This window comes from Mycteria americana, chromosome 20 (genome assembly GCF_035582795.1).
Source record: "Mycteria americana isolate JAX WOST 10 ecotype Jacksonville Zoo and Gardens chromosome 20, USCA_MyAme_1.0, whole genome shotgun sequence".
Taxonomy (NCBI): Eukaryota; Metazoa; Chordata; class Aves; order Ciconiiformes; family Ciconiidae; genus Mycteria; species Mycteria americana.
This window is the reverse complement of record NC_134384.1, coordinates 604,745-625,664: the sequence shown is the minus strand read 5'-3', so window position 1 is coordinate 625,664 and position 20,920 is coordinate 604,745. Positions and strand designations below refer to the sequence as shown.

The window sequence follows — 20,920 nt, the reverse complement described above, 5'->3', positions numbered from 1 at the left end:
AGTGTGCACTTGTCACAGGGCAGTCTTCAGGACGTGGATGGTTGTCAGGCTGCGGTGGTGATGTAGATTCTCACACTGCATTAATTCATAGGCATTTTAATGGAACTATAGTTTCAACCTTGGCTTTACATTACCTAATCAGGTAGAATTTCTTATTTTGGGGATCTGAGAAAGCAGAGACTGCAGTACTTGGAAGAAAGCAAAGAAGTTGTTACTGTCAGACAGGTAGGGTGTTTGTCTAGAAAGATCATCAAAACGAAAAAGTAGCACACTCGGGTATTACAGTTCTGACATACGGACATGGCTTCACGCATAGTTGTAAAGATAAACAGCAAAATAACCAAGGTTAAAAGCAAAAATAAAAAGAAATATTGTGCGCAGAAGTGAATGAGAGAAGCTGCTTGCAGGAAGCCCTGGAGTCCAACTCCATTAGTGGAAAGATCCATGACCCCTGCACAGGAGCAGGTCTGCTCAGTGTAATCAAGTGCCTTTGTATTCGTCGTGCTGATGGCTGCTACTTACCTAGCAGTGCCAGGTAGAGGCTATTGAATATTTTTTGCATGAGGTGGCGAGTAGGATCATCTTTGAGATTTGTTCCCTTTGGCCATCAAGTTTGGGTTATCTGTGTCAGCCCTTGAACTAGAAGCCAGCTCAGTGTGTTCACCCATAAACAAACCCAATTCACTGACATTAAGGTACAGATAACTCCTGAAATCCTTACTTGGTTCCTTTAGTTCCTTAGTGTAAATCACCCTTCTGAAACTTCCTCAGCTGGTTCCAGGCAGACATCATGGTGGCTTGAAAGTGTGTCTCTTATTGAGCCTCAGACACTTTCTTCTGTTTCTCCACTTCATTCTACTGCACAATAAAAAAACCAGCAGGAGCACAGAAAAAAATCTGTTTCTAAATAACATTGTGCTGAATTCATATGATAGATATTTAGAGTGTGATGCGGTCTTGGCTCAGACAATACCTTTTCAAGAATGTTAAAGCCAGCCATTCTGGAAGCGCCTGGCGCGGTGGGTCGGCGCAGCGGTGGGTCGGCGCAGCGGCAGTGGTCCACGCGCGAGCTGCCCACTGCTGTTGGGTTCCCGTGGCAACAGCAGGGCGAGCTGTCACCCTCCGTGATGCTGCGTAGATGATTGTGTCCCATGTCAGAGTGGCCGTGGGTTGACAGTGTGTTGTCTGGTCAGTCAGATATTAAGAAAAAATACTATAAACAGAATTATTCTATAATATATTGGTATTCTTTTGTAATATAACTTTACTACAGACAGCATTTTTGTCTGAGGATCTGCTGCAAATCCCTGTTTATTTGATATTAGAACTGAAAGTAGAAGACAACTGAAACTATTCCAGTGCTGGAAACATAAGCCCTGTGGTCCGGGCTCTTTCTAACACACAGGATAAAGAGACGCTGGTGCAACCACAGGCTGTGCTGTGCAGAGCTTTTCTGTGCCACGGTTTAACATGAAGCTACTGTGTTCTTCTAAATCCAGGATATTTTAAAAAAAGTAATCAGCAATTGAGTTTGCAGCCCTGCAGTGCTTTACTCTTCACAGTTGCTCTTAGGTTTATATAATACTTAAAAAAACAGTCTACTAAGGAAAGTGTAATTAAAATTTAAACTCATGGTAAATGCTAGAAGGCATCAATGTCTGTTCCTTCGGAGTAACTTCTGCCTGTGCTAGCTCATTAAAACAATCCTTGATGGCTTTTTAATCTTGGGTGGCTGATGACGCTGTGAAAGTGTTTCAGATTTGCTGTCATGGTTTTGAAAAGCCAGCTGATAATCCTGACGGGTGCATAATGTTCCTCACCTCTCTGATCCCTTGGAGAAAAGCATGTTTGGGAGAGCAGTGACTACAGAAAACAGGTATCCATCAAACCCACTCCAGGCTTTGGAGATGTAAACAGGCAAACAGGTACATGAAGTACTAGGAAGAGAGCATTTATGAAACATGCGGAGGTCAGTCTGGAGAGGTGTTCGGAAATGAGTTACAAAGGAGTGGTGCAGCGGTTCCTGCACAGAAGAGCCCTGAAGAGGGATTTGGGAAGGACAGGAGCCCATTCGCTATGCTTTCAGGCGCCCACATACGAATGAAGGGCTGTTTTAGACGCATGGGAAAGCATGCTGACTGATGTGCTTTGATGTAATGCGGATCTGCTCTGTCGGGGCCGCATCAGCACGCAGGCAGCTCAACGAGCCGCTCTCTTGCCCCAGGTTTTGGTAGGCTCCTCCTGTCACAACGGCATCTCGCTGGCTGCCGAGTGCCATCTTCGGGTCAGCAAACCGTAAAACAAGTTCTCTCCCCCCAGCACCAGCATGGCTCTTGGCGTGGAGGGCACGGGAGCCGCTGGGGCCCCAGCAGTGCTCTCCCATGGGACAGGCACCAGAGAAGGCACCGTGCTGGAGTGGAGCATCCCTCCATCCTTGTGCCTTTTTAGTTTTGCTCGTTCCTGCATCTGTGTTCACCTCTGGGAAAGTAACTAAGAGCAGTCTTTTTTCCTTCTACTTCTCATAAAATTCCCTCTTTTCCCTGTTCTGTCTTTTCCGGCCCCATTGCTTTGGCCTCTAGAGGAGTCTGTATACAGAGCAAAGTGTCACTATGGGATGAACTGAGGAAACCAAGCCAGGAGAGCTAGCTAAAATTCAAGCCAATTATTACAGGTGCAAGTTCATCTTGGAGAGCAGGAACAGGGAACGGGTCTGTGCGGAGCTGATCTAGCACACCTTGCTGTGCTGCCTGGGTGTGCCGAGGGTCGCTGCTGAGGTGTTCACCAGGTTACTAAGTTAGTCTCTGGCAGGAGAAGTTTGATGTCCTTTTGAAGTGTGTTTAAGGCTTAACTTCTGGTTGCAAGGAGGAAGAGTTAACGCGTGCATCTGGATTTCTAATGACTGTGTTAAACTGGATGTGTGTAACTGTCTCTGAGTCCACACAGTGCTCCAGGGTCTGTGCATGAAATAGAAAACAATACACTATGGCAAAACAACCTGCTTCAGAGCGCTCCTGGGACACATGGTCTTACTCATCCCTTTGCAGATGTGACCCATTTCCTTCCCGTGTTTTCCTTTAGGCACAACACCTTGCACGTGACAAGGCCATGCTGTCAGGGGCTGGTGTTTCCATTCGCTCTACTGAGCGAAGCTTTCTTCATTATTTGCAGGCTTTTCTTGTGCTAGCAGTGCCGCCCTTTAGAGCAGGAGTGGTCTCTGGGATGACTGTGGTAATTCTGGGTCTGCGTGATGCTTATCTGACATGAACATTAATTGTGCTGCTGTGCCTGTTCTTGATTTCCTAGTGATTCCTCACAAGATCGGGCGAGTTATAGATGGGAGCCCAGCTGACCAGTGCGGGAAGCTGAAGGTGGGAGACCGCATCTCGGCAGTGAATGGTCAGTCGATCGTGGAGCTCTCGCACGACAGCATAGTGCAGCTGATCAAGGACGCGGGCAACGTGGTGACTCTGACTGTCGTGGCTGAAGAAGGTAAGGAGAGCGCGTGGCCCCGCCGGGTGGATGGGGCCTACCACACTGCCAGAGTCCAATGTTTGCAACTTCTGAAGTTAATTCACTTAAAGTGGAGTATTTTAAGATGTTTGGAAATTAAGGAAAAGAGTGAATCTCATCTGTTTGCTCTGGAAGAAGAGCTGAAGGCAGGTGGGGCAGAGAGAGACAGCTGCCGAGGTGGTTATATTGAAAAATAAGATACAAGTATTACCAATACAGTGCAGGGTAAGAGAAATTCTCATGGTTTCTCATGTGAGAGAGGGAGACTGCTGCTCACATGGAAGCATGTCTTGTCCAGACCTTGTATTCTTCAACCAAAGAGAAATGAGCTCTCCTGGGAGAGCTACAGCAGACTGACGGGAGGATGCTCAGAGAGAAAATCTTCTCGCCCCTGGACAGTGCCGGCTCCTCTGCTGCTGCAGTGGCTGCCAGGAGCTTTGTTCCAGACGAGGGTGGTGCTCTTGGGATGCTCTGGAGCAGCTCTGCCGGGCAGAGCTAGGGTGCTCCAGGCCGCAGGGACACCTGCTTTCCAGATCCTCTCCTTTTAGGCACTCTGAGTTTTTCCTTCCTGCCATGTTAAAATATACAAATTGCCTAATGCTGCACCCCTGGGATACAACAGAAACATCCTGTAGTTGTTCTGGCTGCCAAAGCTGCGCTTTCAAAAATGGTCACATCCCACCATAAAAACCTTACTTGGGGTTTTCCTGCAGAGCCTCCCAGGCTGCTAGCAAATTCTTCACACGCAACTGCCGTGTCATCTGAGCAGCAAAGTGAGTATTTGTGACTGCAAAGTCCCATCTTTAGAGACCATATTTTTAATGAAAGCTCCCATGCGACGCTGCGTTCAATATGGTATTGTTCCTATACAAACAGCTCACTATAAATATGTAAAACCCAATCATTTGAAGAGAAAAGCTGTTTTCCAGCCCTGCTTACCACTGCATTTTTCTGGATTGCTGCTTGTGGGTTTAATTAAACTCGCTATCATTATTTTGCCAGAAAGTTGGCTTTCTTCACCTTCTAAATAATAAATACCTAAAGCCAGAATGTGAATAAAGCCAACAGATGATTCTCTAATTTCACATTCATTGCAAATATTTAACATGCTATCTCAGCCTGTAATACAGAGTTTCAAAGACTTAATTTTCCTTTTTGTTAATTTTTGAAGCAGAGAGATTTCTATAAATCATTATTTTTCTATTAAGATTTTCATTTTTATCAACTCTAATTCATTCCAGTTTGAAGGGACACACCTAAAGCAGTTGCTCAGGGCAATGTTTATAATGCAACTGAAGTTTGAGTTGGTTACATTAGATCTGTTTCTCCAGGGCTCTTGATCAGCTTTGTTTTCAAAATAAGCTTTCTGAATATAACGTTATTGTCCCTTATTTATGCATGACCTTACCTGGACTCTGTGTAAGAACTTAGCTTTTCCCGCTTCCTCAGTTACAGATTTGGAGAGATAAATGTAGAGATAAAACAAGAATCTGAGGAGAATCAACAAAGAGAAGGAAAAAAAAGTCAGTAGCAGGTGATAAAACTAGACTGAAGAGACCGGTCAGAAAAAATGTGTGGCTTAGAGGAGCTGGAGTTGGCATGTTTCAGATGTAAAGAATTTGTGACAATGAAGGAGAGAGAAGCAGACCCTGTTCCACAGATATGGGAATATATCACCACTTAAAATTCTCCTTGATTTAGCTAGAGAAATACAGTTTAGCTCACAGCATAACCCTCCATACAGCAGACTCCCGTAGAAAGCCAGAGTGGATGTGAATTAGTCGGGGCTTCAGGCGTTATCCCCGCTGAGCTGCGGGGAGAGAGCTGAGCTTCACAGAGGCGGTTCATAAGACAGTGGTTAACACCGAGGAAGATGCAGGATGCAGCTCCAAAGAGAAGAATGCCCGTTTTGCCAGAAGCTGTTCGGCATCACAAAGGATAAACCCTAATAGAGTTTGCTGCTCCCCAGTGCATCATCTTCAGTGCTGTCCTCTGAGACTGCCAAGGAAATACTGCCTTGTACCCCTTCCCTCTCCCTCGCAGCTTTCACAGATGTGTGATCTTTGCTTTTCATACGAATAAACGAATTCCACTTCATGCGCCAGAGGACATTCTTTAACATTTTTCACAAAAGCAAGAGCCTGTCAGCTTTTGTCATATATTAGCTGGAAACACAAGAGAGCAGGCTGAAAAGAGGACTGGAGAATTTGTACAAACAGATGGCATTTTTCTTGCCTGTGCTTCTAAATTAAAACTCTGAGTATAAACCAGGAGTAAAAGTTGACATTTTGTCTCTAGAGAAAAACCTCTTTAAGGCATGTCGTTGTAATAGCACCAAGCAGTCCTGTGAAGGACTTGGGAGGTCTCGCATACCTGAGAAATTCACTCTACTAATATGCATTACATTTTCCTTCCCTTAAGGTGCTTGAGCGCTTTGTATATTTTACTGGGGTTTGTTTGTTCTTAACTGAGAAATGCAGTAATGTGATGCACCTAACAGAGGACTGGAACATCTCTAGTTTGGGTGCTTGGGATTTTTTTTTTAACCCTTATAAGGAAAAGGAGTTTATTAGTGTATAACTCAGTACATAAGTTCATCTTGGGCCACAACTTGCCATTTCAGGTTCTAGCTAAGAGGCAGCTTTTTGCATAGGCTATGGTTCATTACTCTTAAGTGACAGAGACATTTTGTATCCTGAAACATGTTTTTTTCATAAATGCACTGAATTTATTGTAAAGTGCACAATCTTAAACTATTCTAAAAGATTTTATTAAAATGTCATTATACTTCAATTTTTACGTAGCCTTTGGGAGAAGGTGAAACACTTTAAAATTCTCGTTGATAACCTGTCAGTGAACGAGTCCCTCCAGTGTGGCTGTGGGACCAGTTCATAACCTTTCCTATGGCTGGCCGGTAGCAAACTCTCCGTTGTGCCTTAAATGAGTTGGCAGTTTCCCTCCATCTTTAGGGTCTTCACCTGTGAATCCTCGTTGCCCCTGCAGATCCTCATTCTCCTCTTACCTTTAAAAAGGGATGTGTTCTCAAATGGGCATTATTCTTCATCTCTTACAAAATTTTATTTTACTGAGCATCCGAACCAACTTCATGGATCTGACTAGCCCTAATGCCTTCTGGTCTTTATCAACTTGCAGATAGTCTAAAACCCTTCTGTTCATGTCTGGTTTGGTTAAAATTGTATTGTTTTTCTGGGGAAAAGTAGTGTAGGTAAGAATAACATTCCTAGGAATTTATTCCATGGAACAAATGAACTACACTTGGGTTCCTGGCTTATGGCATTAGACCTTGGAAAATCCTCTTCACCTTGTGACTGTGGTGAGCTCAGCTCAACCTGAGATGCTGTGACAGTAGCATCCTTAGGAACAGCAGACACAGTGCTGATGGTCACTGTGGTCTCGTGGTGAGCGCACCTAGCTTTATATTTGGGAAGTTTTCTCTGACTGTCAGTTTTGTTTGAATTTATTAGAACACCGTGGTCCTCCGTCAGGAACAAACTCCACCAGGCAGAGTCCAGCTCCGCAGCACCGACCGCTGGGATCAGCACAGATCAACCCTTCCGGCACAGACAGGTACAGAGCTTTTGCTTCTGGCAAAAGGAACTGAGAACGGCTAGAAAAGCTTGACCAGAGGGATTGGTAATGCAAAGGTGACATCCACGTCCTTTTACCTCTGTGTAGGGGAGCTACGGAAGGTGAAGCTGGAAAAGAAGTTTCAAATAGTTACAGGCTTTCCTGGCCCGAGCATAAGCACTTGACACAATCCGATGCTGGTGTTGCTGCAGTTATTGGTAGCCGTCATTCCCAGGTACAGGTAACCGTCCAGAGGGTGTGGAGACATGCAAAATACTCATTTGTTAAGGTGCTACAGTAGCATTGCCACAGAGTATTCAAAAGCAGAACAATAAAACATTTCCCTGTCAGATGTGGGTAGAAAAGTTCTGTATAAAAATGCATTAAAGTGTTTCACAGAATGTTTTTACTAATATTTTAAATTTGATTATCTCCTTAGTATAGTTGCATACTCATTATAATTATAAAAGAAGCAGAAAATGCTTGCAGTGGGGCTACTACAGACCCTTTGGCAAAGTTTCTTAAAGAAATTTCATGCATATCTAAAACTTAGAAGGAAAAATGTTCTGTATGTTTAGACTGAGAATGAAACCATTACACCTAATCACACATGAGTTGTGATGAATTCAGTTTAAATTGTGGATTGCACATTTCTCAAAGTGGAGAAATGCATGAAGCATTTTTCCAGAAAAACAAATGTTTAAATCTGCTTACAGGTCCTCATCCCTTTTTTTTGTCTGAATTCTGCACAGAATCCTGGCTGTTTCCCAGTAGAGTTGGAAAGGGGCCCTCGAGGGTTTGGATTCAGTCTTCGAGGAGGAAAGGAATACAACATGGGCTTATTCATCCTTCGACTTGCTGAAGATGGGCCAGCTGTCAAAGATGGGAGAGTACATGTGAGTTTGTCTTCTCTAATCAATTTGTTGATCAAGCTGCCCTTTTGACACATTAATTCACCTACAGTAGCAACAGGTTTTGTTTTTTCATGAGTGCAGGGTCGCAGGAGGCAGAACAGCATCGGGGCAGCTGCCCTTCTTCAGCTGTTACTGTGCAGTGCCAGCAAGTGCTGTGGTGGTAGGCTTTTAGAGGAGAACTATACGAACAGCTCTGGCCATCCAAAATGAACTGTCCGTCCATGCTTGAGTTACAACGACGCACATGTCCCAGGGCATGAGCAGCAGCTACTTGGGATACTTGAGGAACCCAGACAAGAAATTGCCCAGGGAACAGAAAGCTGAAAGGAGAATCACTGTCCGAGTCAGTGAATTTGTAAGGAATGTTTGTGTGTACGTTGTGCTATTGCTGTTCTGTGCAGAGTTTTAAGATATAAGCCTAACTTTTTTCAAAGATTATTATGTTAATTGTTATGTTTGTGTAAGGAATTAACTTTCAAATATTGTAGTAAAAGCAAAATATATGGGTAAAATAGCAAAGAGTAATGGTATGTGAGAATCTGTGACTGCTGCCCAGAGCTGAATTCTCAGAGGCTGGAGCATGAAGCTGAGCTGGGTGCCCGTGAGATGCCATCCCACGTGCAGTCCTGGTGCTTCACGGCACGTCTGGCCACTGGCACGAGGCTCTGCCTCCATTTGTACTACAGTTTGTAGAATGGCACTGACACAGATGCTTGCTGGGGCTACTGTGGGGCTTAACTGGATGTGAAATTCTAAGTATTGTTAACTTCTGTTACCCAAATTCTTTACACTAATTAGCTTTTTTCCCTTCATGCTTGAGAGACTGCATGGGTGTAGTATTTTAGTACTAATATTTTCTCTTGCATTGCTCCTTCGAGTGGTGTCACACTGAGCTCCAGGGCTTTGCTTTCTGGGCAAGAGCAACCGAAAGGTTCCCAGCTGACCGTATGGTGCTTTGCGTAGGCGACCTGTGCCAAGGCACGAGTTGGTGGGGGGACCGTGGTAGCAAGCTATTGCTGAAAGTGCTCCAGCTCCCACATGTCAACTTTCACTCTGGACTGTGGGTCCTCAGCAGTCTTGCACAAATCCCCCTCCCACCACTTGGCACCGAGCGCCTTACTATGCAGGGGATGTGTGTATATAGGGATGCGTTTGCTGCGATGGTGGGTGGTCACGTCCCGTGGGGAACGTGAGCCTGCCGCAGCCGGTGGCTGGTGCTGCTGGCTGTGGAGGAGCAGGGCCACCAGCACTGTGCCGTGCATCCCCAGCAGCTCGGAGCACAGAGGGGTTGCGCTCGCCCAGCGTGAGGTTATTCACGATTTTCACATCATTCAGTTTCTCCCTCCTCAGCTGGAAAATGGTGTTGTTTTCTGGCTGTACTTTAAAACAGGAAGGGGAATTTCTCACCCAGTTAATGGCAACTGAGCATGTCGGGAGGCACGTCGTGTGGTGTGGAGCGTCCTGTCCTGTCCGATGAGTAACCAGCCAGTGACCTCCTTTGGCAGAGACAGTTTATTTAACAAAGACCAGACAGTCTCTTTAAACTGCTAATTTTACGTGCTAGTGACATCCATTGGCTGATCCATGTGTTGCGAAATAGGTTTCATAACCCTCTTTGTGGGGGTGCTATTCCAACCCCTTTCCAGCAGCCTGCAAAGGTAGCGTGAACTGTAATTACCTGCCCAGTACCTCTGTACATTGCTAATTGGCCTCAGAGACCTTAGTACTGATACCTGCATAGTGGTGATCTCTCCTATCTGGAATAAAAAAATCCTTTCCTTACATAAAACCTGTTCTCCCATGTTAGCATTCAGCTCTGCATTAAGCGTAGAGAAGTTGCTGTGTTACTTACCTAGTTAGCGTGACTTTAAAGAGGCGCATGGTGCCAGGTTTGATGTGGTTCATCCATAAGCTCCCTCCATACGATGATCCAGAATGAAAATACATTCAAGCACATGGCTGTATCTGTCTCATCACTTGTAAATAAATGGAAGATGTGTTCAAGGAACCTGAGATCTTTTATTGAGCTGGCTGAGCAGAAGACCTGCTTGAAGAGCTCTGAACCGCCAGAGCGTTGCGTTGCATTGTGTTAATCAGCAGCCATAGAATGGTGTTGCTATTGCTGAGTGGATTTTAGCATGAGAGGAAAAACAGAAGCATCTGCCTCTATTTTTTTCTTTCTAAATGAAAAATCAGTTTACGGTGTCAGAGATTCATACAGACTAACCTGGTTGCTATTTTCTCGTCAGGTTGGGGACCAAATTGTTGAAATTAATGGAGAACCCACCCAAGGAATCACTCACACGCGAGCTATTGAGCTGATTCAGGCTGGAGGGAATAAAGTGCTGCTGCTGCTGAGACCAGGGACTGGCTCGATACCAGATCACAGTACGTCATCTCAAGTGCGGTTTCGTTTTGAGGGTCCAAGGCAGTGGAGTACAGTCTGATAAGGAGACTTTGGTGCTTGTGCACTGAAGTAGTTAGCGGTTCCCTTTTTGATAGCTGTGCAGGTGTTCTTATTTGTTTTAAAATACAAGGAATATTTTTGGTAAGATTAACACAGGACAAGTACCTAGGAATATCACACAGTATGAAATTATTGCATATTTGTAATTGTAATGTTTCTCAGCTCTGTCCAAGCTAATCAAGTTTTCCTATACAGATGTGATAATTAACAGTGATTGCCTTTTAATTTAAATTAAAATTCTCTGTGATACAGTACTCAGTTCAAAACACCTATATTGTTAAGATTATTTCTGTACAGATTTACTTCACTGTTTTTAGCCTTCTAAATTATGGAATGCTTTGTTTTTCAAAGCCAAAACTTTAGAAAGCAGGGGGAGAGACAGCTTTGCTCTCAAAATAGATTCTGTTTGTTTAAAGTTGTGACTTCTGCATCTACAACAGGAAAGCACAACTTTGTAGGCAAAAAAAAGGAAGGATAGAAAAGCAAATGCTTGCAGGAGCTCTGAGTTCAGCTACAGAGCCCAGAACTGATGGTTTTGAGTCTGACTTAGGAAATGCTCCAAAACTACAAATCAAAAAGACTTGTGGCTGTGGCAGTATTTTAAAGCAAAGAACACTTTCTCTCTGAGTACCCATTTTAATCTTTTAACCCTTGATGCTGAGACCAAGGTTCTGATGGTAAACTTCATAAATTGTCAGGTCACTTTTTCTGATGAAGAGCTTTCCAATAATAATGACAAACCATGAGTTTATCCTTTGAAAATTTTAAAACACACAGTTCGAACTACCAAATAGTTTGTCATGTTCAGTCATTTACAGGCAGCAACTGGCATCCACTCAGGGGATAAAATCTGCTCAGGACTTTCTCCATTTCTTTCCTCCAGAGAGCTAGAAGATGGCTCTTACCATCTTACTGTTCCAACCTGCACAGCACAGTAAAATCAGTGAATTAGTGCATGGCACGGAAACAGCCCATCTGTGAACTGCGAGGTCTGTCCTGTGCCATCTTGCTAGATTGCTGGCTGGCTGGGTTCCTCTCTCACACTGAATTACCTTCTCATTAAGGGTGAAAGTTAAATATAGTCCTCCTTGTGTCCTGATAAGCTTCTGTTGAGGTCCTCTTCAAAATCAGCATTCACAAGGTAGAAGAGAGGGAGGCAGTGAGGGCACCTCCAGCTCTCTCCTTACTAACAGCTATTTAAGCTTGCTGTCATTTCAGCAGTGATAAATGGTGTTTGTCCTGCACCACGAGGGCAGCGCAATAGTTATCTGGAATCACTCCTGGCCCTCTTGTTCACGGAAATCTCCTGAGTCTGAGGTAGAAACACAGAATGATAGAAAAGTCTGAAGGAACCTCTGGAGACCATCTGGTCCAGCCCTCTGTCAAAAGTGAGGCCCGACACTGGGTCAAGCAACTTAGATTAGATCAGCAGCTGCGGAGAAGGGAAGGGTTTTGTTGCCTCTTGTCTTGCTGTTAATCATACATTTCTGATTGAAATCTTGCCTGCTGTACCCTGTGATTTTGGTATGTAGTTCTGGGCTTTTTCTCTTCCTCCTTCAGGTTTGGCTCCTTCCAGTCTGTGTCCCTACGTGAAACCTGAGCAACATTAAGGGCTTTCAGTGCTTTTCTTGGTTTTTCCTTAAAGACTTGGTAAATCTGCATGTCTTGTGTTTCATCTCTTCCTATTATTGAAGTGCAAAGCTATGAATAACCTCAACTTTTCACTGTTTTCAGTTTTCTTTTAGCATAATAGTTACAGTTCATTTGGTTTTCTTATTAAACAATGTAGGTCAGGGACTTTGTTTTGCAAATTTGCTATGTAGGCTCTAAAGCTGTGCTGATGCAAGACCATGTCAGTCCCGCAGAGATCGTGCCAGCATTCTAAGTACAAGTTGTTTCCCAAATCGCATCCTTATGGTTGTTGTAGGTTGTAGAACAATGCAGTATAGAAAACTGACTAAATAAGACTTTGAGAGTATGCCACTACATAATCTTCTTTAAACTGAAGATTTCATATAACATCCTGGAACCTGAGCAGTATGCACGTTTCTAAAATATTTAGTGATTTTTTTTTTTTTGGTAGTCATTTAGTCAAATCTCTCACTGTTCACTTCCAGGTGATTGGGATAGTTATCATCCATCTTCGTCAAATGTAATATATGAAGAACAGTCACCATTATCTTCATCTTCACATTCTGCTTCCCCATCTGAAGTGTGTTATTTACCAGTACCAGGAGAAGCTTTAACGAGAGTTCAGCTGTCTGAGAAACTGGAACAAGCAAAGAACACTGTGCCTGAAAAGATAAGCACTTTAACTGAAAACCAGTTTGAGATGAAGCCTCAGTCTTCTCCCCAGAGAACAAAGAACAGATGGGAATGTCCCTCCAGCCCGGGCTTTGAAATCACAAAAGGTAGTTTGGAAGTAGGGGCCAGAAGAGACAGATCTGCAAGCCCAGAAAAGTTGGGGGCTGCTGAGGGACACCCTCACACAGGATTCCACAGCCCCAGAAAAGGGGGTCCTGAAAAAACCTATGGCAATCTCTCACATAAATCTGACAGTTCCAGAAAGAGTGAGAGTAAACCCACAGAAATAGGGATGAACAATAGTAACAAAAAAGAGTATTCCAGTGGAAATCAAGGAAGGTCTGCCAGTCCCCAAAAGCACCTCAGTAAGCAAGGAAACGTAGAAACGGTAGGCAGGTTACAAGAATATCAAGATAGAACAGCTGGTGGTGATAAGATGACTGTTGAGCAACTGAAAGGTGGAAACGGTAAAACGGGAGTCACCAGGAAAGGCACGAAGCAGAAAACTTCTGGAAGGATGGAAGGGTGGTCTCCAGAGCGACAACGTGCAGTTTTTGATGAGAATAATCTTCCCCTCAGTGACTGCAGGAGAAACACATCCGAAGACGAAAAAATAAAGAAGTCAAACTATGGAGAGCCAAGTTCCAGCAGATTCAAAACTTCCAGTCTTTCCAATATTCCACTGCTTTCCATGGAGAAACAAAGAAGGCTAGAAACACAGGAGACTGTTACGCTGAACAGACAACACAGAGACAAACACATGGAGCTGCCCGACGAAACCAAAGATGATGGAGTTTCCAAATCTGAGAACAGTTCTCCAGTCAAGAAAACACCAATAACTCCTGGACCTTGGAGGGTACCAAGCACGTGTAAAGTCACCCAAACAGCAGGTGTGGCTGAAAAACGGGTTTGACTGACACTTCTTTTTAGAACATGTTTTAATCAAGTTTCTAATAATGGTCATTTAAAAGCATTGTTTCTTTTCACGAAGTTGTCATTTTTTTCAGAAACTGATTAGAGGGTGGAAAGTATTTGATTTGTTCTTAAATTATCTAAGCTGCATGAAGGACCTTTTGGATTGCTTAAAAGAAACTTCCATAAGCTGCTGTCCCCTTGTCCTTTTGAAGGCGGTGTTCTGCTGCTCCCAACGTTGCACTGCTACGGCTTTCTCAGATAGTATTGTGTGTTTCTGAACAAAATTATTTAATGCCTATATTGCCAATGTGATCATGACTCACTTCTTGTTCTTGTGCCAAGTTATCTACTGTATCCAGTCAATCTAATCCTTCTCATACGTGTTCCAGTCACAGGAAAGGCGAGGTTTTGTTTGAGATGGGTATTTTCTCGAGAGCATGTTGCATGTTTACATAAGGAAATACACATGCTCTTCCTGGTTCAGTGAGAAGATGGGTGAGTTGGTTCTATCGATTCTAGGGCAGCAAATGAGCCACTGATGCTGTTCAATTGATGTTTTTTCTTAAACTTTTATACCTAATACAAAATCATGTAGATAAAAATTATATTTGACATAACCAATGTTTTGTAATTTTGCTTTTTATGAACACAGCAAAGTTGCTTTATTTTCTTGATTCATAAGGATGCTTATAACAACTGTTTGCAAACATCTGTCTGAAAAGAGAAAATTCTGGGTTCTGTTAAATAACATAATTCCTTTGGTTTCCCCTGTGGCACTGTGTCATCCTCGGCGTTCTTTGTAAATGTAAGCAATGAGTGTGCATTTATCTTCAGCCTCATTGTGGTGCTGTGGACTGAACTCCCATCTTTAATTATTTAATGCTAGCTAGGAGTTGGATTTTTTCCCTCTGTAGAGATAACAGCTGACCTCTAGGAGAGAACCAACTGCCAAGTAGCTTCTGAACTGAAGTTCTTGCCTGTGTATATTAGAAGCCTCCCATACGTTACTTTGAATGTGTGATCTGCACTCGGAGTGCTAAACAGGATGGTGCACAGGGTGCGTGAGAGTTCCTATCTATGGTTTGGGCTATAGTACCTATTTAAAGAGAGGGCTGCTACCACCAGAGTCTACTGACGCATCAGTCCTGCAGCTGTAAGAACAGCAGACTGCGTAAGTTGAAGGGTTTTATTTTCTCCATAGTTTTAGTGATGATTTCCTGACGTGTTAGGTTTTTAATGACTGCAGAAAAGTGGTAAAAGGAGCCCATTGGTCCAGTTGCAGAAGGAGAAAGAAGTGTAAAAGGTCAAGCTTTACTTCTGTTAAAATTCAGACTACACGACTTCCTGTTTGAAAGTGAATGAGTATCTCGTTTTGGCGTTGACACATTTAATGTTTTTAAAGCTTGATGAAGCACAGTGGATCAGTTCTGAGTTGAATTCTTTAGAAGTACAGGTGACTACTCAAACAGCTTTTTAAACAAAGACTTTGAAAATCAAACAGGCTTTAAAGCAGATCTGAACTGTGCTCTGCTGCTTGACATTGGATGATCCACTGAGATTTGCTGTGTAGCATAACATGTACAAATACTCCATGTTGTGGAGTATGACTGTGAAAATATTTAATACTTTGAAGTAGCCTATGTAGATATTAACCATGTATTCTTAACAAGAGTCTGTTTTATGTTGAGTTGTATGCACTTGCCCTAACCACTGAGTACAGTAACAAATTCAGACATTTAATACAAAGATGAATTAGCACCACTGAAATTATTTCCCTGTCATCAACTACCCCTGTATTTTTTCTATATGTTAATGTGGCCTGATTTAGTGTCCTACCTGTGTGTGATTTCTCCTTCCATAAAACTTGTATCTGTCCCTACTGTACCAGATGACTTAGCAATGTGGCCTTGGAATGCTAAGCAATGTATGGATGTACTGGGTGTAAATGTTTATATATTGTACAGCACCTTTATACATACTTCTGAGGTTCTGACTAGAGAGAGACCTGTAAATCGCTCATTATTTTTTATATAGATATTAAAAAGAAACTCCAGTTCATGGCCTGTTGGTTCTGCACTGTATAAAATAGATTCTTTGTTGACTTTCAGTGGTGTGGTACTCTAAGCAGCTCAATCTGTGACCCAGGTTTTGCCCACAAACATAATACTCTTCTGGAAAACAAACGCAATTTATTATTACTGGAAGTTTCCTTGACTCCCTGGTCAAATAACAAATGTTCAACAAAGGTATTATAAAAATCATCAAGTCCTGTAGAAACAGTTGTTAATGATGAAATACTTGTACTGTAGGTTTATTTGTACATTTTGATATATAAAACTGTCATCTCCTTTTACATCTTACAACTTTTCCTTGTACAGAAAATAGCTGTAAACAGTTTACTACCAAAAATTCTTACACCATCCTACCCCTTACGTGAAAGAATGAAGCTATGAAAAGTTCCTCAGTTTTTGCTTTTTTCATTACCAATATAATAGGAGATAGTAGAGTCAGTGAAGGAAAATGTAAGGTTAATGAATGACTTTAAAACATTTTGTATCTCTCCTATGCCCTTTCTAAACGTTAATCTGCTTTTGGGTGAGGAAGTCTTTGCCACATCTCTTCACTGAACTGATTCTCACAACACGTTTCTTCCTCAGCTATTCCGGTGTAAGGCACTGTTGCAGTGCGGAGCTGCAGCAGCTTCTCAGACCACGGAGCAACGCTGGTTGTCAGAAACAGACACGGCGGGATGCCCTCGGCACAGAGCCCGGGCTGAGCGTAGCTGAGGTGGTGTGGGAATGAACGTAGCAAAACGTTCTACAGTCGATACATGCTTTACTTGCCGTTCATGGCGTGAGGTTGTTCTCCCGTAACTAATGTTTTCAAAAAACGATCATTTATTTGCAGAAGGCCCAGCGTAAGCCAACCAGCATGAATCCATTATATTGCTTAACTGTCAGTATGGAGGCAGAACTCATCCTGTGCAGACCGGATTTCACTGCATCCTGCAGCAGTTCAGGATGAAGAGGCAAAGCCTCAAGCACGCTGAGCTTGTAAGAAAAGAAATGCTCTTCAGCACATTCAGATAAATGTATCTAAGTATTCATCTAAGTATCAGTCTGAGCAGAGGGCTCTGAAGAAGGATGCACAAATTGAAGACTTTCGGTGTAGCTCCAGAGCTCTCTGAAAGGGGTGCTGCTAACTGAAGCAGGAGGCCTGACTCTTCACTTGTCACATGCCCAGGGTGCAGACGGTACAGAAACAAGGCGCCCGTAGCAGTCGTCAGTGTCCCTCCCCTAGGAGCTCTTGCGTGGCTTTTAGTGTTCAGTGTGCACACAGTTCCTGCTATTTTCAATGCCAGCTACTAGTATTTGGCCCCATTAATTCTGTTTTGTTGCGTGTCCATGCCACGGGATGACTTTGCTAATTAGACCAGTTTATTCTGTATGTTATAGAACAGTAAAGCAGAGGGAGAACTTCCAATACATACACTGAGAATCTGTTAAAAAATCGTAATTACAGATTTCCGTCGTTTGAGAGCACCTCTGCTTTTTGCCCAAGCTATTGGTTATCTTCCCTGGTCTGTCTGTCTGGTGGAGAGGGCTGAGTGCCGACGTTCGGTCAGTTCACGGTTTAATCTTCCATAACTGAAAAGAGATGCGGAGAGTGAGTATTGGTCTGAAAGCCGTAGGTCTGATTGCTTTTCATCTACAGGCAGAACTCAGTCTCCTTTGCCCCTCCTGTGTTGAATACTCTGCTCAGAGAGCTCTGGTTTAAAAGCGTGAGCCACAGGAGGACTCTGTCTTCATTCTAAGGGAAATGACCCAGGATTCTGACTAACAGCTTTAAGTGGGCACTGAAGACCTGAACGGGGCAGAAATTTGTCAGCCCCGTCCCCGACTGGCTCAGGGAGACAGAGATTTATTCAACATGGTCCGTCCTCTGAATTACTGTGTCGAGGGAGCCCAGTTCAATCCCACGACCTTTCTGCTTGGGTGGAGGAGGTCGGCAGTGGTACAGAAGCGACCCCTGCAAGATGTTTCCTGTTAGTTGTAGGGGAGTTATACTTACTCTGATATTGAATCCTAGAAGATCACTTATAACACCTGAGACAGCAGAGAGAATTACAACACGTGTTATATTGTAGATTAACGGATTCATGGTCAGTCCATACAGCCTAAATGGAGTATCTAGTTCCTGCAGTGAAAGGAAAAAGAAGTCCATTAGCGTTAGGCCATACCAGAAGGAATTAATCTTCTGACTTGTAGCTTAATACTGGCTCTCTGGCAGACTTTGCTAATCATGCACTGTCTCTGTATCCTCACTTAAATGTACATACAGAAATTCCCACTGTATATTTCAGGCCTCCCAGCTCAAAGATGTTTTCTAACAAACAGCGTGCTGAATCTGGAAAGTCTCCTTTGGAGCAACACCAGCTGCATAACAAGAGCTTGACACAACAGGCTGTAGAATTTGTCTAGACTAATTTCTGTGGCTCTTAGACTATGCTCGCTCTTTTCGAAGTACCTACTCTGCTACCATCAACAAGCTTCAGCATCGAAGCTGCTGAAGGGAAATGAGGTTCGAGCAGTAAGGAGACACGCTGTGTTCATACGAGCCTCTCCTCTCACTTATCTAAATCATAGTAAGCCACTACTAATCAAAGGTTTGCAGCGCTAATTAAACCCATGTATTGCTTCATCTTATGCCACGGCTATAAAAGCACAGAAAAGCTCCCGTTGTGAGAACTAACTTACCCAATCAAGAGAAAGAGAAGTGGGAAGAGCAAAAACACGCAGTCATTGTCATTAGCCATGGCTTCCATAAAATGTAGCAAGGGTGAGTAGCTTACCTTCAGTAGCTTTGTAGATAGTTTCAAAACATTGTTTACTAGAGACAGCTGTTCTTTCTTGTTTGGCTTCTTCTCCATCTTTAGGTATAAGTTTATCTGTGACAGAGAGATACCACAGACCAGATGTTAACGTGCCAGCACTAGCCCCCAGTTAATTTCTAACTGAGGGAAATTGGAGCCATTTTTTTGCAGTCCACTGTCTGGACTGCAAAAAAAGTGGTGCATCCACAGACAGGAATTTAGGAATGATAACATCATTCTTTTTCCGATTGACATGGCTAACACACGTTAACCCAAAGACAAAAATAATGTAGAATTTTAGAATTTGTCTGTCGAAATGTTTAACAGCTTGTCCCTCCCCAGCTGTACAGTGTTTTATTGCCTTCTGTCCAGCACAAGTGTTGATTTCTAAATTTTAAAATTTGATTCCAGTATTTTAAGCTGGTTTGAAATGCAATAATTACATCCAAACACGCCACAAAGCCAAAGGGAGAATAAGCTCAATGGAGATACCTGCTCAGTGAGCAAGATTGAAATATTACTGTATTTCTTGTTGGTTTCAGAGCCCAAAGATGCCAGACGTAGTAAAAAGAGAAGAAGTGCTGCCTCCCAGATCAGGAACTCCCAGTTGTAAGCTGCATTCAGAAATGTTTTGTGACCCTTAAGAACCTGTATTGAGAAAAAATGCCAGTGTCAGAAGCAAGTACCGTGCCTGTTCTTTGGAGAAGTGCAAAAGCATTGCCCTTACTCCTCTTCTGCACAGACATCCATGCTCTCTAGCTACTGACAATTTCTCCCTTGAAGTGTAATTCAGTCATGTAACTAGGTTAAAGTAAAGGTCTTGTTTCTAACCTGGCTTTAGCTTGGAATTTGATTTTTTTTCTTTCTGCTTAGAAAAGGATGCTTGTTCTTTCTCTTTCCTCCCTCTTTCCAATTAACTGGTAATAAAATGTCTGTCTTTCTTTTCATGTGTTCTTGTCCCACTGGCAGCCTTAGACCACCACAGCCATTTCCCAGTATGCACTCATCAGGTCTAGTACAGCAGGACTGGGATTTCATTACTGCCTCCAGAAACCTGTGGCTTAGAAAAGCCATCACAGCAGTGAGAGGCAGTATCATCGGTCGTAATCATCGACCTTACTGCTACCACAACTGCGTCTTCATGGTGTCAAGAACTTGCCTAAACACTGTAACGAATCTCTTGCCAAAACCAAACCAAGACAACAGCTCCAGCATTAACACTGCTTACAAAACAGAAGGTTTAAAAGGTGTAAGTAATAGTTATTGACCTGCTTTTCAACAACAGTGGTTAAAGAGGGTGCTGCAGTCGGTCCTCTTAAATACAATGTCCTGTGAACACTTGAGGTACTTGGGCAGTCCTTTCCTCTGTGCACAAAAGCCTATGTCCTGAAATTTTTCTAATGATTATAAAAACCCAGACCTTCCTCTGCAAACATAGAGAATGAACATCTATTACAATGAAACATTACAAAGCTTTCAAAAAATGCAAAACCCTCCATGTTACTTTGGAGACAAACACCTACAGTTCAAGCACTTGTTGGCTGGCAAAAGAAAAGCCTCCATAGTTTGGGGTTTTCCCCCCTACTTCTTTTTTAAAAAAAGTTAAAATCTCACCTGGGCGCAGCATATAAAAGCAATTGAAAGAGCCAGTAAAAAGACTGACGATACGACAACATCCACAGATCGCTGGGGGCCTCGCCTCTGCAGAAACAAAGACACTGAGTCAGGTCTAAGGTTTGGATGCAGAGCTGTGAAGTCGGGGCTCACCACCAACAGCTGTAATAATAGTTTAATGCTTCAAGCAGTGCTGTCCAGCGTGCCAGACAGCAACGAGGTGAAGTACATGTACCTGGAGATGTGTAACAATCGAATGCACCCAGCTTGGATCAGAACTCACCTTCAGATAGGAACGAAGGGATAACCAGATCTTAATGTTCTCTACCTTCTTGAGTCTAAAGTGAGGAATTTCGTATTTCCTGGCTTTCCGAGCAGATGTAATGTGACTAAAAAGCTTGGCAAACAAAAACCTCTGCAAATTAAAAACAAACACATACACACACAAACATAAATTAGTCTAAACCAAAAAAGATTGCTTGGGATCGCTTAGTGGTGACTGGCAGAAAAGGTTAGCCTTGCGGCACGCTGGGGAAGCCTAACGGGGACCTTGGTGCACAACCTCTCGGGCAAATAACAGGAGTCATTGTGTGTATGGCAGAGGTGGAACTGCTGCTGCTATGCACGACTGGCCACAAAGCTCTCGCTAACACAGTAAACAACACCAGCCTGCCTACCATGCAACATTACAGCCACTTTGACAAAGCCACTGCCCACGGTCGTCAGGGAGCTGCA

The 20,920-nt window shown here is 43.2% G+C and overlaps 2 protein-coding genes across 11 annotated transcripts in view; one reads left to right on the top strand and one right to left on the bottom strand.

Annotated features, from left to right (window-relative positions):
• MAGI3 (membrane associated guanylate kinase, WW and PDZ domain containing 3) overlaps positions 1–15,776 on the top strand; it is a 75,856-nt gene extending 60,080 nt beyond the window's left edge. For 2 of the 5 annotated variants that reach the window (XM_075521714.1, XM_075521716.1), the window contains exons 16-21: positions 3,304–3,489; positions 6,996–7,098; positions 7,207–7,339; positions 7,851–7,994; positions 10,262–10,400; positions 12,597–15,776. In XM_075521714.1, coding sequence (XP_075377829.1) covers positions 3,304–3,489; positions 6,996–7,098; positions 7,207–7,339; positions 7,851–7,994; positions 10,262–10,400; positions 12,597–13,696 — 1,805 coding nt within the window. In that variant the 3' untranslated portion in view covers positions 13,697–15,776. Of the gene's footprint in view, positions 1–3,303; positions 3,490–6,995; positions 7,099–7,206; positions 7,340–7,850; positions 7,995–10,261; positions 10,401–12,039; positions 12,130–12,596 lie in introns of all 5 variants that reach the window. The other 3 variants (XM_075521718.1, XM_075521717.1, XM_075521715.1) reach the window with 3 other exon arrangements.
• Positions 15,777–15,914: 138 nt separating this feature from the next.
• The window catches only part of PHTF1 (putative homeodomain transcription factor 1), a 32,452-nt gene continuing 27,446 nt past the window's right edge, over positions 15,915–20,920 (bottom strand). For 3 of the 6 annotated variants that reach the window (XM_075521723.1, XM_075521725.1, XM_075521727.1), the window contains 6 exons: positions 20,469–20,600; positions 20,186–20,272; positions 19,064–19,219; positions 18,551–18,646; positions 17,770–17,895; positions 15,920–17,345 (listed from right to left, as the gene is read on the bottom strand). In XM_075521723.1, coding sequence (XP_075377838.1) covers positions 17,325–17,345; positions 17,770–17,895; positions 18,551–18,646; positions 19,064–19,219; positions 20,186–20,272; positions 20,469–20,600 — 618 coding nt within the window. In that variant the 3' untranslated portion in view covers positions 15,920–17,324. Of the gene's footprint in view, positions 17,346–17,769; positions 17,896–18,550; positions 18,647–19,063; positions 19,220–20,185; positions 20,273–20,468; positions 20,601–20,920 lie in introns of all 6 variants that reach the window. The other 3 variants (XM_075521722.1, XM_075521721.1, XM_075521720.1) reach the window with 3 other exon arrangements.